This window comes from Myotis yumanensis, unplaced genomic scaffold, assembly GCF_028538775.1.
Source record: "Myotis yumanensis isolate MYYU_CA2020_CCGP unplaced genomic scaffold, mMyoYum1.0.hap1 SCAF_2, whole genome shotgun sequence".
Classification (NCBI taxonomy): domain Eukaryota; kingdom Metazoa; phylum Chordata; class Mammalia; order Chiroptera; family Vespertilionidae; genus Myotis; species Myotis yumanensis.
The window spans coordinates 174,278,138-174,293,880 of record NW_027223753.1 but is presented as its reverse complement, the minus strand read 5'-3'; the positions used below and the strand labels follow the sequence as shown (position 1 = coordinate 174,293,880).

General features: G+C 36.5%; 1 protein-coding gene across 3 annotated transcripts in view; it reads left to right on the top strand.

Annotated features, from left to right (window-relative positions):
* The window catches only part of VPS8 (VPS8 subunit of CORVET complex), a 245,328-nt gene that overhangs the window by 195,509 nt on the left and 34,076 nt on the right, over window positions 1-15,743 (top strand). For all 3 annotated transcript variants that reach the window (XM_070406658.1, XM_070406657.1, XM_070406659.1), the window contains one exon: window positions 11,994-12,047. In XM_070406658.1, the coding sequence (XP_070262759.1) occupies window positions 11,994-12,047 (54 nt within the window). The remainder of the gene's footprint in view (window positions 1-11,993; window positions 12,048-15,743) is intronic.

Here is a 15,743-nt window from a genome sequence, read left to right as displayed (position 1 = left end):
CCATTCCCCTCCTCCTTCCCTTCCCTCCCTTCAGCCCTACCTCACCCCACCCCACCTCAGGTCTTCACTACCCTATTGCCCTTGCCCATGGGCTATGCATATAAGCATATAAGATCTTGGGTTTATCTCTTCTCATTCCCGCAACCCCACTATACTATAGTATCGAGTGATTCATTACTTCAGCCAATATTTAATGTATGCCTACTTTGGACTAAACACTATTCTTGTTACTAAGTATACATTGATGAACAAAAAAAATATAGTTCCCACCATCATGTAGCCTACCTTCTAGTAAGAGAGCTAGACAATAATTAAACAGTATATCAAATATATAATTTGAAATTGTGACAGGCATATAAGTGCTGTGAAGGGAAAGAAGAGATTATTATGGGAAGAATAGCATGAGGGGAAACCTACTTTGGATTGGGTAGTAGGGAATATCTATGTGCAGATTGATGTTTAAGCTATCATCTGAAAGATAAGAAGGTATCAGCTCTGGGAAGAAGATTATAAGCAAGAGAGAACTGAGGGGGGGGGGGGGGGAGTGACTTGTTCAAGGAACTGAAAAAAGATCAGTAGCTGGAATACAGTGACTGAAGGGGAACATGGCAAGGAATGGAGTTGAAGATGTAGGCAGGACCAGATCCTGAATAGCCTGTCAGACTCTGGGAGAAATTTAGTTTGTATTCTCGAAATGAAAATAGAAAGGATTTAAAACAAGGATTGATATGATATATTGATTGTGATATTGGAAAATGGATAGGCAGCAACATCTTATTAGCAGCCAAGTCTTCACCTCTTTGCCAGAGCAATGTAACAATCAGATTCCTAAAGTTTTATAAATTTGTGAAGTTCCCTTTGATGCAGAAAAGGCTTAAGTCCAAAAGTCTGAAAGATGGCAATAGTACCAAGAAAATGTTTCCAGTCTTTATGTAGAACAAAGGCTTTGATGGAAATATGGGCAAAGGGCATTAAAAATGTTATTGTCCAGTTAAATTTAAAAAATGTTTAACTTTATGCCCTGGCCAGTGTGTCTCAGATGGTTGGGCATTATCCTGGCCACCAAAAGATTGCCGGTTCAATTCCCAGTCAGGGCACATGCTGGATTGCATGTTTGATCCCCGATAGTGGCTGATCAACGTTTCACTCTCACATCGATGTTTCTCTCTCTCTCCCTCTCCCTTCTGCTTTCTCTAAAAATAAATTTTAAAAATCTGTTTAAAAATGTTCAACTTTACCTGTAATCAAAGATATACTGGTTTAAACAGCAATATTATGCCTTTTTTAACATATTAAATAACTGGCAAATTTTTTAAAATACATATTTAACTTTCATATATTAAAAATACATATGCATTTATATTGAAAGGATGTGAGGAGACAAACACATTTGTGCATTACTAGTGGGAATGCTTATTTGTACAAGTTTACATTATCCAAATTCCTTTGGCCAGAGATATGTTATAATTCATATTTTTTATTTTAAAAAGGTAATGCAGGGGCTTCCATTTCTAAGAGGATGCATTTGAAGTTTCTTGGTGGGGTGAGAGCGGACAAAGCATTTAAAACAATGGTTCTCAAGACATTGGACCGCAAGAAGTGAAGGAGAGTGACTCTTGGGAGACAAGAAACAAATTATGTAACCCCTAGGACTAACCCCAAATTATTGCTAGGAGAAAGTTTCCAAGCCATGGTGTAAAGAGGGGGAACTGAGGCAGAAATTATCAGTCTCTCTGAGTTGAGGAGACAGAGCTGAGGAAGGCAAGGTGGCTAGAGTTCACCAGACAGAGCATTGGACAGGAGAGAGCCATACACAGAGAGCTCCAGAGATGTGTTGAAGGCAACTTTGAACATAAAGTTGAATACTAACCCACTTGCGTGTGAGGAAGGCCAGAAAAAGAAGCACCCAAAAGAATTAAAAGTAGCAAGGCCCCAAATTCACATAGAGTGAGAAATAATGCCAGCCTAGAAAGCTTCATAATTTACAGGGCAGCATTGAAAGTATAAGAAAGGTCTTGACCTCAGTATTAGAGGAAAACTTAACCCTAGACTAACTACTGTTCTGATCCCACCTACCAAAGCTTAAAAGCAAAACATAAAAAAAGATCACATTTCTAAGTATTTTAACCACATCTCAGAACAAAGTTAAAGAATATGTTAAGGATTAGAAAAAGATCTAACCCAGCAAGGTAAAATGCACTATGTCTGGCATTTGATAAAAAATTACAAGGCATGAAAGAAAGCAGGAAAAGACAAGTCATAAAGAGGAGGGAAAAAAATCAACTATATGACACTCTGGAAGAGGCAAAACTGTGGAGACAGTAAAAAGATCAGTGGTTGCCTTGCCGGTGTGGCTCAATGGTTGAGTGTCAACCCATGAACCTGGAGGTCATGGTTTGATTCCTGGTCAGGGCACATGTCTGGGTTGTGGGCTTGATCCCCAATAAGGGGTGTGCAGGGAGCAGTCAATAGATGATTCTCACTCATCATTCATGTTTCTATCCCTCCCCCTCCCCCCACCCCCTCCCCATCCCCATCCCCCTCTCCCTCTCCCTTCCCTTTCTCTTGGGAAAAAAAAAAAGATCAGTGGTTACCTACTTAAAAAAAAAGATCAGTGGTTGCCTAGGGATGGGGGGAGAGAAGGATGAATAAATGAAACACAGAGGACTTTTAGACAATGAAAATACTCTGTATGATATTGTAATGGTAGGTGTATGTCATTACACATTTGTCCAGACCCATATAATATACAATGCCAAGAGTGAACCCTCATGTAAACTGTAGACTTTGGGCGTTAATGATGTGTCAATGTAATGTGTCATCAATTGTAACAACTGTACCACTCTGGAGGGAGATGTTGATAATAGGGGAAGCTGTGAATATGTGGAGCATGGCATATATGCAGTATCTCTGTACCTTCCTCTCAATTTTGCTGTGAATCTAAAACTGCTCTAAACACTAGTCTTTTTTAAAAATTAGGTAATTGAAACAGACCCAGAAATAGCATAGATGATAGAATTAGTTGAGAAGAACATTAAGACAATTATTATAATTGTACTCCATATGTTCTAGAAGCTAGAGGAAAGCTTTAACATGCTAAATAGAGATATGGAAGTTATAAAGACCCAATAGAACATCTAGAAATTAAAACTACAATGTCTGAGATGAAGAACAGCATGGTGCACATTGCAGCAGAAATGATTAGTGAACTTGATTGTATTGAAACAGGAACTATCCAAAATCAAACACAGAAAGCAGGCAGAAAGTAACATCAGAAGGACTAAAGAACAGAGCAGAATCTACATTTCAGCAGCTACATAGTGTTATTTTGAGTGCAAGTCTTGCCAAATAGGGGGACTGGTAAACACCTCACATTTTGCACTGAAACTGCAGAAGGACTGTGCTTTAGGACTAAGGGCTGCCCCAAGACTACAGGCCAAAGCAAAATAAGACCTGTCCAACAAAGCCAAAGTTCAAACTATCATAGGACCAATGGGAAGAAGGATTTTATAACTTAAAATCAAGAAAAAAATTATTAATAGAAGCAGACCCATGAATGAGCCACATGTTGCAATTGGCAGTCAGGGACTTCAATATAGAAGTTAGAAATATGTTAATGGATTTAGAAGAAAATATCAGCAGAATAATTGAATTTATGGAAAAATATCAGCAGATAAACAAAAACTATAAAATAAAACAAAGTGTTAATTCTAGAGCTAAGTAACATATCTAAGATGAAAAGTTCATTAGCTATCAACAGCATTTTTAACATTGAGACAAATGTTATCAGTAAATTTGAAGACAGCTCAGTAGCAATAATCCTAACTGAAGCACAGAGACTAAAAGGATTGAAAATAAGTGAGAAGAGCTCTCAGTGACCTGTGAAACAATATCAAGAAGTCTAGCATTTATATTGCTGTAGTTCCAGAAAGCAAAGAGAGAGAAGTGGCAATGAGATAACCTAATACTGTCTGGAATTTTCCCACATTTGGTGAAAAAAATCAACTTGTATATCCAAAAACTTCAGCAAATCACTAAGAGAATAAATATAAAGAAAAACCACATCATTGTCAGTCAGACTACTAAAACTAATGATAAAGAAGAAATCTTTAAAGCCACCAAAGGTAGACAGTACTAAGAATGATGGTTGCCTTCTCATTTTAATAAAATGGGGGGAAGCCCGAGGATAATAAAATGACATCTTTGAAGTGTTAAAAGAAAAGTAATATAAGGCATATATTGTATGTTACATAACACTAGAGGCCTGGTGCATGAAATTCGTGTACACAAGGGAGTGTCCCTCAGCCCTCAGGGGATGTTCGACTGCCACGGAGGCGGGAGAGGCATTTGCCCCCTGGTGGTCAGTGCGCGTCATAGCAACCAGTTGTTCCGCCATTCAGTTGATTTGCATATTAGCCTTTTATATAGGTCTAGGTAGCATTCCATAATCAGATGCTCATGTGAGATAAATGAAGACTGTAAACAGCCTCACTTCAGTTCAGGTCAGGTTTTACTATCAGGTAGATGATTTTTGTTGCCAAAAATTTTTTTTTTAAATATATTTTATTGATTTTTTTACAGAGAGGAAGGGAGAGAGATAGAGAGTTAGAAACATCGATGAGAGAGAAACATCGACCAGCTGCCTCCTGCACATCTCCCACTGGGGATGTGCCCGCAACCCAGGCACATGCCCTTGACCAGAATCGAACCTGGGACCTTTCAGTCCGCAGGCTGACGCTCTATCCACTGAGCCAAACCGGTTTCGGCCCAAAAATTTTTTTAAAGAAATTACTTTGGTTTCAGAGTTTTTTGGATTTTAGAATTATAGGAAAAGGGTTTGTGGAGTCATCTTACCAGGAGAAAAAATGGCAATATGTAATTTTAAATGCCTACACCCTTAGAAGCAGTGATTTATTTATAAGAATCTGTGCAACGGAAATAATACATGAAGAATGTGTACCAAATGTTATATACAAGGATGTTTATGACAGCATTTTTAATAACAAAATAAATTGAAAACAACCTAAACGTTTCAATACTCCCCCAATAGTTGGTTAAATTAGTTATAGTATTTCTATACAATGAATGGGACTCGGATATATCCATGAAAAAACATGTTATTGAAGAATATGGTGAAATAAACATTATCACATGTAACATGAAAATATAACAAAACAGTGTGATTCCAAATGTTCACAGTAGTTATTGCTAATGTGGTTGGATTATTATTTTTATTTGCTTTGTTTTGCTCTCTTGTATTGTCTAAATTTCCATTAGTGAGTATGTATTTCATTTGTAATCAGAAAAGTCAAGGCTTGTTTTTTTTGTGTGTTGTTTTTTTAAAGCAAAGTGATAAGGTTTTCCTATTGCTATTAAACTTCAGATCAGATTGTTTCTCATAGGAATCATCTTATTATCAAAGATCACCAAAGTTCAGCATTATTATTAAGGCCATAGCTTGACATATCAACCATATCCCCAGATCTAGGGTCTGCACACCTGGATTTAAAGTGTCTCTTTAAGCTGCATTGCCTGCGGCATTTCCAGAAGGAATCCTGTTAAATGAAAAAAAAAATAAGACCTTTCATGAGCATGAGCGATATTGAACCATTTTTGTTGCCACTTCAAACACTCTGGCTTAATCTACAGAGAACAGCTTTCTCAGATAAATTTTCCAGCACCACATCTAGTTCTTGGCTTGTTTTTAAAAAGTCTGCGGATTCTTTCATGAGGTCATTTTTTTAAGCTTAAATATCTACTTTGCTTTGAAAATCTATTTTCTCCGTTTTCAAAAAGAGCATACCAGGAGTTAAAATTGGATCACATTTAGCAAGCTACATCATACATCTGGAGTAAATTCCAGAGTATTAATGTCATGGTATGTTAGAGCAAAGACTGTCAAGTCTAATTTTTGCAGATCTGTTAAATCTGAAAGGACAATCTGGACAACCATCAGTTTCGATCCTTGAGCTGAGGGATGTTTTCTAAAGTTATTCTGAAAGTCAGAGGGGAAAGGCAAGAAAGCCTGCAACATGGTCCTATTTGAAAAGCTTGATCCCACAGTGAAAGGAAATGTCTTCATCATCTCTGCTGTAGGTTCTTAGAATTGACTGTTAAAATTGGAAGAGGCTTAAGAAGTTGAGTCCAATTGTTTATCCAGCACTTATACCTCTTCTTCGTCATTCTGGACAGATGGTATCTAATATCGAACTACTTCTAATAATTTCATCTTCCTTGAAATTAGTAAGTTGATATTCTGATTTTATATATTAGTCTCTGTGTACTTAATATTTGCTAGAATTCATTGCTGAAACCATATGGATTTGGAGTTTACTTTGTGGACAGATTTGATAACAGATTTAATTTCTTTAATAAATATAGAGCTATTCATATTTTGTTACATATTGGATCCATTTTTGTAAGTTGTTTTTCAAAGAATGTGTCTTTTTCATTTAATTTGCCAAATTTATTGGCATAAAATTGTTCATAATAGGGTCTTATTATCTTTTAAATGTCTGTAAGTAATGTTACATGTAGTAATTGGTAACTTATTGCTGGTATTGGTAACTTATATTCTCTTTTTCTTAATTAATCTAAATAACAGTTTACCAGCTTTATTGGTATTTCCAAATAACCAACCTTGGCAGCCTTGTTAATTTTCTCTGTTGTTTTTGTCTGATTTCTGTTGCATTGATTCTGCTTATTATTTCCTTCCCTTTACTCAGTTTGGTTTTACTTTGATCTTCTTTTTCTAGCTTAAATTGGAAACTTAGTTCCTTTTATTTTAAACCTTTCTTATTTTCCAACATAGCATAAAAAGGCTATAAAATTTTAAGCACCATTTTAGTTATATCCTACAATTGTCTTTAAATGCTTTATTGAGGTATAATTGATATAAAATAAATATATACAAATTTGACATGTACATATCCATCACCACAATCAAGGTGCTTGACCCCATGCATCAACAACCCAAGTTACTTTTAAAATATATTTTTATTGATTTCAAAGAGGGAAAGAGAGAGAGAAATATCAATTATGAGAGAAAATCATTGATCTCATTGATCAGCTGCCTCCTGCATGCCCCCTACTGGGGATTGAGCCTGGCACGACCCGGGCATGTGCCCTGATTGGGAATCAAACCGTGACCTCCTGGTTCATAGGTTAACACTCAACCACTGAGCCACACCAGCTGGGCAACAACCCAAATTTACTCAGTTCCTCACTTATGTTCCCTGGAAACTGATTGGCTTTCTGTAGCTATAGATTAATTTTTCACTTTCTACAATATAGATAAGTGCAACCACAAGTATATATGCTTTTTTTGGTCTGGCTTCTTTCATTCAGCATAATTATTCAAGATTCATTGGCAGCCCTAACCAGTTTGGCTCAGTGGATAGAGTCAGCCTGTGAACTGAAGAGTCCCAGGTTCGATTCCGGTCAAGGGCACATCCCTAGTAGGGGGTGTGCAGGAGGCAGCTGATCGATGTTTCTCTCTCATCGATGTTTCTGACTCTCTTTTCCTCCTCTCCCTTCCTCTCTGTAAAAAATCAATAAAATATATATTTTTTAAAAAAAGATTCATAGACATTGTTTTATCAGGAGTCCATTCCTTCTTACTGCTGAGTAATGTTTCATTTGATGGATATTCCATAATTTGTTAATTCACCTGCTGATATACTTTTCTAGTTTCTGGCTGTTACAGATGAAGCTGTTATTAAGATTTATGTACAAATGAAAGTATACTTTTATTTCTCTTGGATAAATACCTAGAAATGGAATGGCTGACTCAAATGAAAAATTATATTTATCATTTTAATGCCAAACTGTTATCCAAAGTGGTTGTATCATTTTACCCTCCTACCAGCAGTATATGAGGGTTCCAGTTCCTCCATGTCCTTGGTATAGTTAATATTTTTATTTTGTTATTATTTTTTAAAATTTTTTGATGAAACAGAGATATTTGCTATTCCATGTTTGTGTGTTCTTCCTGTATATGCCCTGACTGGGGATCAAACCCGCCACCGTGGCATATCAGGATGACACTCTAACTAACTGAGCTACCCAGCCAGGGCTAGTCAATTTTTTTAGTTTCAGCTGTTCTAAAAGGCGTGTAATGGTATCTCATTGTGTTTTTAATTTGCATTTTGTGAATGACTAATGTGAAGCATCTTTTCATATTTTTATTGTCCATCTGTATATTTTCTCTGGAGAAATGTCTAAGTCCTTTGCTGATTTTTTAAATTGGGTTGTTTGTTTTGTTGTTGAGTTTTATAAGTTCTTAATATATTCTGGATATTAATTCCTTATCAGATATGTCATTTGCAAATATTCTTTCCATTCTGGGAGTTCCTTTTTATCTATAACGTCCTGTGGTGCACATACGTTATTAATTTTGATGAAGTCGAATTTGTCTTTTTTAAAATTTTTGTTGCTTGTGCCTGTGGTGTCATATCCAAGAAATCATTGCTAAATCCAATGTCATGAAATTTACCCCGTGTTTTCATCTAATAGTTTTATAGCGTTAGCTCTTGCATTTGGTCTTTGATCTATTTTGAGGTAATTTTTGTATGTGGTGTTAGATAAGGGTCTAGCTTCATTCTTTTGCATGTGGATCTTCAGTTTTGCTGAAAAGACTGTCCTCCTCCCCATCCCCCATTAAATGGTGTTGGTATTCTTGTTGAAAATCATTTGACCACATATTTGATATTCCCACTTGATTATGATGTTATGACCCTTTTAATGTGCTATTGAATTCAGTTTATTAGTCTCTATTCTATTCCATTAGTTCTGTATGTTTGTCTTTATGCCAGTAGCACACTGTTTTGATTACCATAGCTATGTAATAAGTTTAGAATTCAGAAAGTGTGAGGCCCCCAACTTTGTTCTTCTTCAAGGTAGTTTAATTACAAATTTTAGGATGGAATTTTTTTCCTGAAAAAAAAAAAAAAGGCCATTGGGATTTTGATAGGAATTGCATTGAACCTATAGATTGCTTTGGGTAGTATGAACATCTTAACAATATTAAATCTTCCAAAATACGTTCGTGGAATGTTTTTCTATTTATTTTTGTCATCTTTCATTTCTTTCAGCAATATTTTGTAGTCTTCAGTATGCAAGTCAAAATCTCCTTGGATATGTTTATTCTGAAGTGTTTTATTCTTTTTTATAGTATGGTAAATTGTTTTCTTAACTTCCTTTACTGATTTTTTCATTATTAGTGTAGAGAAACAAACTGATTTTTGTGTGTTGTTTTGTATCGTGCAATTTTGCTTAATTTGTTTATTAGTTGTAACAGATTATTTTTAAATCTAAGTTTAAAGTTTTCTACATATAAGATCATGTTATCTGCAAACAGGTACTCTACTTTTCCCTTTCCAATTTGAATGCCTTTTACTTTTCCTCCTGCTTAATTGCTCTGACTTGGACTTCCAATATTATGTTAAATAGAGATGGCAAAAAACAGAATTATCTTAGAGAAAAAGCTTTCAGTCTTACACCATTGAGTATGATGTTAGCTGTGATATATATATATTATGTTGAGGTATTTCCTTCTAAATTTAGTTTGTTGAGTGTTTTTATCATGAAAAGGTGTTAAATTTTGCCAGATGATCTTTCTGCATCATTAAAGATGATCATGTGGATTTTTTCCTTCATTCTTTTAATGTGGTGTATCGCATTTATTGATTTGTGTATATTGAGCCCTTCTTTGCCTCCCAAGAACGAATCCCACTTGATCATGATGTATGACCTTTCTAATGTGCTGTTGAATTCACTTTGCTAGTACTTTGTTGAGGACTTTTGCATCTGTGTTCATCAGGGATATTGGCCTATAGTTTTCTTTTCTTGTAGTGCCAGGTTCAGCTTTGGTATCAGAGTAATGCTGACTTACTAAAATAGTTTGCAAGTGTTCCCTCCTCTTCAGTTTTTTGGAAGAATTGAAGAAGGATTGACAATTCTTTAAATGTTTGGTAGATTTTACCAATGAAAATATCTGGTTCTGGACTTTTCTTTGTTGGGAGGTTTTTTATTACAGTTTCCTTACTAGCTGTTAGCCTATTCAGATTTTGTTTCTTAATGATTCAGTCTTAGTAGGTTGTGTGTTTCTAGGGTCTAATTTTCTTTTGATTTCTTCTTTGATCCATGAGTTATTCAGAAGTGTGTTACTTAGCTCCTAATACAGTATAAGGAAATTTTCCAGAGATCTTTCTGTTATTAATCTAATTTATTTCTGTTTTAGTCAGAGAACATTCTTTGTATGACTTGAATTCTTTTAAATTTATTGAGAATTGTCTTATTGCCAGAAAATGGTCTAAGTTGATAAATGGTCCATGTGTACCTGAAAAGAACATGTATTACGCTTTTGTTGGGGATAGGGTGTTCTGTAAATGTCCATCTTATCAAGGTAGTTGTGTTAAGCCTTCTATGTTTTTTTTTATTTTTAATTGAGATATAATTGGCATGATTGTATAGTTTTAGGTATACAACATGTTAGTTTGATACATTTATATATTTCAATATGACTATAGTAGCATTAGCTAACACCATCATGTCGCATAATTATTTTTGTGTGTGTTGAGAACAGTAAAAATCTCGTTTCCTAGCAACTTTGAAGTTTATAATACAATATTGTTGACTGTAATCACTATATTGTGCCTTAGATCTCCCAAACTCATTCATTTACTAGTTGCAGGTTTGTACCCTTAAGCAATACCTCCCCAATTTCCCCACCTCCCAGCCCCTGGTAACCATCATTCTATTCTGATTTTATGAGTTCAGCTTTTCCAGATTCAACATATAAGTGATATCATATACACTGAGTGGCCAGATTATTATGACCACCTGACGTTTGTAGGCAAATTAGCTATAATTTCACCCTGAAGTTGCTAGAGGGCCAGACCATTATAAATAGGGAAGCAGGTTGTTTACCACGACAGTAGAAGTGATTTTTTTCTGAAGATATGGGTAAACAACACAATTTAACAGCCTTTGAACGTGGGATATATACTATATAAAAATCACTGTATAGTATATATATATACTATATAAAAATAAGTGATATCTTATTGTGGATTTAATTTGCATTTCTCTGATTGAGTATCTTTTCATATAGCTGTTGGCCTTCTGTGTGTCTTTGGAAAATGTCTCTTTGGGTCCTTTGCCCATTTATTAATTGGGTTTATTTTTTCTGATTATCTGCCTACGAGAGGGGTATGGACATCTCTGACTATAAAATCTACTTCTCCTTGCAGTCCTATCAGTTTTTGTATTATGTACTTCTGAGCTATTAGGCTCATAGTGTTTAGGATTGTTATGTCCTCCTGATGAATTGAGCCCTTTATTATTATGAAATTATCTTCTTTATCCCTGGTAATAATCTTTCCTCTGAAATTTAATGCTATTATGGTATATCTTTCCAGTCTTTTTGCTTTTAACCTATGGGTCTTTATATTTAAAGTATTTTCTTGCAGGTAGCTTGCAGTTGGGTCTCACTCATTTATCTAATGTGACAATCTCTTTTAACCTTTCAAATATTTAAAGATTTTCTTTACCATTTGAAGATTTTCTCTTCCTTGGGCTAAGCATCTTTTTGTTATGGTTTGGCTGATACTTTATCTAAATCCTTCACTATTATTATCAAACTCTTGTGCATTTTGCTTAAAAGGGATATTATATCACAAAAGATACTTGGCTTTGGCCTCTGCAAAAAATGCTGACTATTGCATGTTATATCAGTTGGTTAACATTATCAACAAAAACCTATATGTTTGGTTCCTCACCATTTAGTTAAAACCAATCTGGATCATCTGTTCTACTCTTCTTACCCCAATCATATTTCAAAGCGACTTAAAAAAAATCACCTATTCCTTATTACTCTGAAAATGTCTGTTTTATCTCAGTTACACCAATTCTAGTTGAACTATTTTGAGTGTGGGTCAAATAAAACTAGACTATAACTAACAGGATATTACAATGTTTGCCTTTTTTTCCAGGTAAAAATGTCTCCATCCTGTCATCCATCTAAAGGGGATCCTGCTGTTAAGAAAGTGAGTTTTAAAGGCAAAACACAACTTCCTCCCTCTGTGTGTATATTCTTTTCTGTTGAACAATTTTCTGAAAATGACCATGATTTTTAATCATCTTAATACTGTCAAAGCTTCTTTCTGATGAGTTGCCTTAATGATGTATCACCAGGACTTCTTACCTCTTCCAGAGAAGCCAAGTGGAGGGTTAGGCCTAGCATCGGTCTCCTGGCAACTAGGGACCTACCATTTTTCTACAATTCTCGTCCTGGCGTAACTGAGTGGTAGCAGATGAAATGTATTCTAAGGAGAAAAGCTGTGTAGTTACTGGCCTGAGATATTAGTATTTCAGCACAGAAAGTCTTCAGTAAGTACTGTGAGATAGAACTGCCAATGCCACTTCAATCCCTGACTATAAACTTCGAGGCACAAATAGGCTGTGAGTCTTTCAATGGAGCAATCCCCAGGTGATGTCAAGAGAACCACTGAATTTCTTTTCTTTATCCAGCTGCCAGTACAGCTCAAATGTGGTAAATAGATCGACATTTTTGCTATGTTTTCTCTTACCGTTTCTGTTCCTCTGGTAGTTGAAGTGTCCCTGGATTGCCCTTTTTGACAATTTCAGCCAGCATACATGTCAGCGAAGGATTTTAGAACTAAATTAACAACTTGCTGGCTCTGGTGACTAACAGCAGGTTCTGGCTTCAAAGCACTGTGCCAAAAACAGGTCTTTTTCTCTGCCTTCAGAATCTCCTGAGACATTTCAAAAGAGAAAAAACGGATAAAAACAAAATGTTGTCTGAAAAGCTCTATAACAAGCTGCACGTGAAACTCTCTTTCACTCTCTACTTGGGGCAGGCAAGAGTGAGGCCATGATTGTTGCTGCTTAGAACTATCACACGTAACGTGAGCTGGAAAGGGCTTGAGTAACTCAGTCTCACTCAGTAAACAAATGAAGAAATTGGAATCCAGAGGGAATTGTTTGCCTAAGCTCACAAATGTTAGCCATGGGACACACTTTAAAGTAGAGGTTAAAAACATGTGCTTTGGATTCAACCAGACTTGGGTTCAAAGATGGATTCTTCTACTTACTTATCTGAGTAATCTTGAATAAGTCAGACTCTTCCTTTCCTCCTTTGTAAAACGATGGTGTTATCTTTCAGAATTGTGAACACTAAGTGAGATGCTATTTAAGTGCCTAATACTATGCTTGACACATCATCAGTACTCAGTAGATTATTGATACGCAGTAAGTACTCAGCTGTTGTTGAAACTAGTGTTAAAATGGGTCTCTAAGTTCCTCATCAGATACCCTTTCACTTTATTGTGCTACTTATATATTATGGTCATTCAGCAAGTATTTTTTTTAAATATATTTTTATTGGTTTTTAATATCTTTTATTTTAGCAATGAGGTTCATTTCTAACATTTACCATTCTGATTAACAAGCTATTAATTTTACCAGAGAGAGAGTAAGGGAGAGGGAGATAGAGATAGAAACATTAGTGAGAAAAGAACATCATGGATCAGCTGCCTCCTGCATGGCCCCCCACTGGGGATGGAGCCCACAACCCGGCACGTGCCCTGACTGGGAATCGAACCAGTGACCTCTTGGTTCCAGGGTCTATGCTTAACCACCGAGCCGGGCAGCAAGTATTACTTTAAACTAGACACTGAGCTCAGAAATGGACTTCAGAGATGAAAAGTACAATCCTTTTCTCAAGGACCTCAGTATTTAATGGGAGAGACGTTGACGGGTAAACTGACATTTCCATACGAATTGACATGTGCTGTGGTGGATGCATAGGCACTGCAAGAGCGTGGAGGAGAGGCCCTGATTTGAAATGACTAAGCTAATTTAGTACCACACTTACGTGCTTTATGCTGAAAGGCCAGTGAAGATGATTGAGAAATGGTTGGCTGCTCCCTTACAACCTTGTTACTAGTTTATAATGAAAGCAAATCCTACCACACTTATAGATGTTTATTAAATAAATATTCATTTAGAAATAGATTCATTCTGTTTTTTAAGCTTTCTAATGTCCCAGCTGTCTGTCATTGTAGGTGTCTATCAGAGAGGTAGCAATGTCATGAAAAATAAGATTCTATTACTCTTGTAATCAGACAAGGAGAAACTTCCTAAGCCATGACTGGACACAGGTGGCCCCAGAAAGCATTCCTAAGTGATCAGTTATAGACTTATTCCTCTCCATGCAAGAGTTGGGACTATCTCTAAATTATTCTACCCAGTCTATATATCTGGAATATCTTTTATTTTAGCAATGAGGTTCATTTCTAACATTTACCATTCTGATTAACAAGCTATTAATTTTACCAGTAGGAAAGCTTCTCCTGTTTCTGAGCTAATGAGTAGTCTTAGGTGTTGGTCAATATATGAACAGCTGAAGGACTTTTAATAGCTGCCTTTGGGAGAGCATGGTAGCTGGCAATCTCTGAAATATGGACTCTTGGTTAGGGCCACTGATCACCCTAAGTTGAAGCCTAATATCACACTGTTCGTGGTGTCTAGAATACCTTTAAAATATACATTACAACATATGCCTCCCCCAGACTAAAAGATCAGGGAAGGTTTCCCAGAGGAGGTAAAGCTTGATCTAGCCCTAAAATCCAAGGGGAAAGGTGCTCCAGGCAGACATGGGTGAGTACAGCACATTTCAGGAGATGGGGGTGCTTCTGTGTATCTTAAATGTAGGAGCAGGCAAAAGCCTGGTGCAATAAATGGGAGCCCAGATCACGAGCAGTCCCAGTCTATTACGTTTGCCTTTATCTTGAAGATAAGGGTTCTTGTCAAAGGTGAGATTGCAGGTAAAAAGACAAATTAGGACAGTAAAGACAGCCCTGGCCAGTGTGACTCAGTTGGTTGAAGCATCATCTTGTGCACCAAAGGTTGCGGGTTTGACCCCTGGTCGGGGTGCATGTGGGAGGCAATTGATCAATGTTTCTCTCTCAAATTGGGGTCTCTCTCTCTCTCTTTCTCTCTCTCTCTCCCTCTTTCTCTCTCCCTCTCTCTCTCTCTCTCCCTCTCTCTCCCCCTGTATGTGTGTGTATATAGTCTCCCTCCCTCCTTTCCTCTCTCTAGAATCAATAAAAAAACTAGAAATAAAAGAATAAGGACAGTTGTCCAAGCAAAAAAAAAAGGCTCTAAACCTATGTAAATAGAACAAAGAGATGAGATAATAAATTCAAGTCTTAGTTCTATTTTTCCTCAGAATCCTTTCTGACACCAAAAGTCTGAGTTTGATGTCTTTCCTTTTTTGAGCTTATATAGCATCCTGAGCGAGCCCCTACCAACATACTTACCTTCCTTTTCACTTACACGTATCCCCCATTAGACTATGCTTCATTAGGGCAGGAACCGCATCAGACTTGCTTTCTGCTATATCCCTACGTGTAGAACAAAGTAGTCACTCAGTCGTTCAGTGAATGAGAAAGGTATGAAAGGGATTCCACAGGACCTTGTGTTGTTTGTGGGAAGTGAGAGGGGAAAGAAGTTTCCGGCCTGATAGAGAATGAACAAATGAACCATCGTTGCTGGCCCAGGCTTGTATTCCCAGCGTGGTCAGTACCTTACTGTTTGAGCTATATCGTCAGCCGTACTCCGAGTGAGATTATGTGGAGCTCAGCCCCTAATCATCACTTCCTTAGTTGGGTTTGTATTTTTGTGTGTCCAAGTTTGTGTGTGTACATATATGTACATCT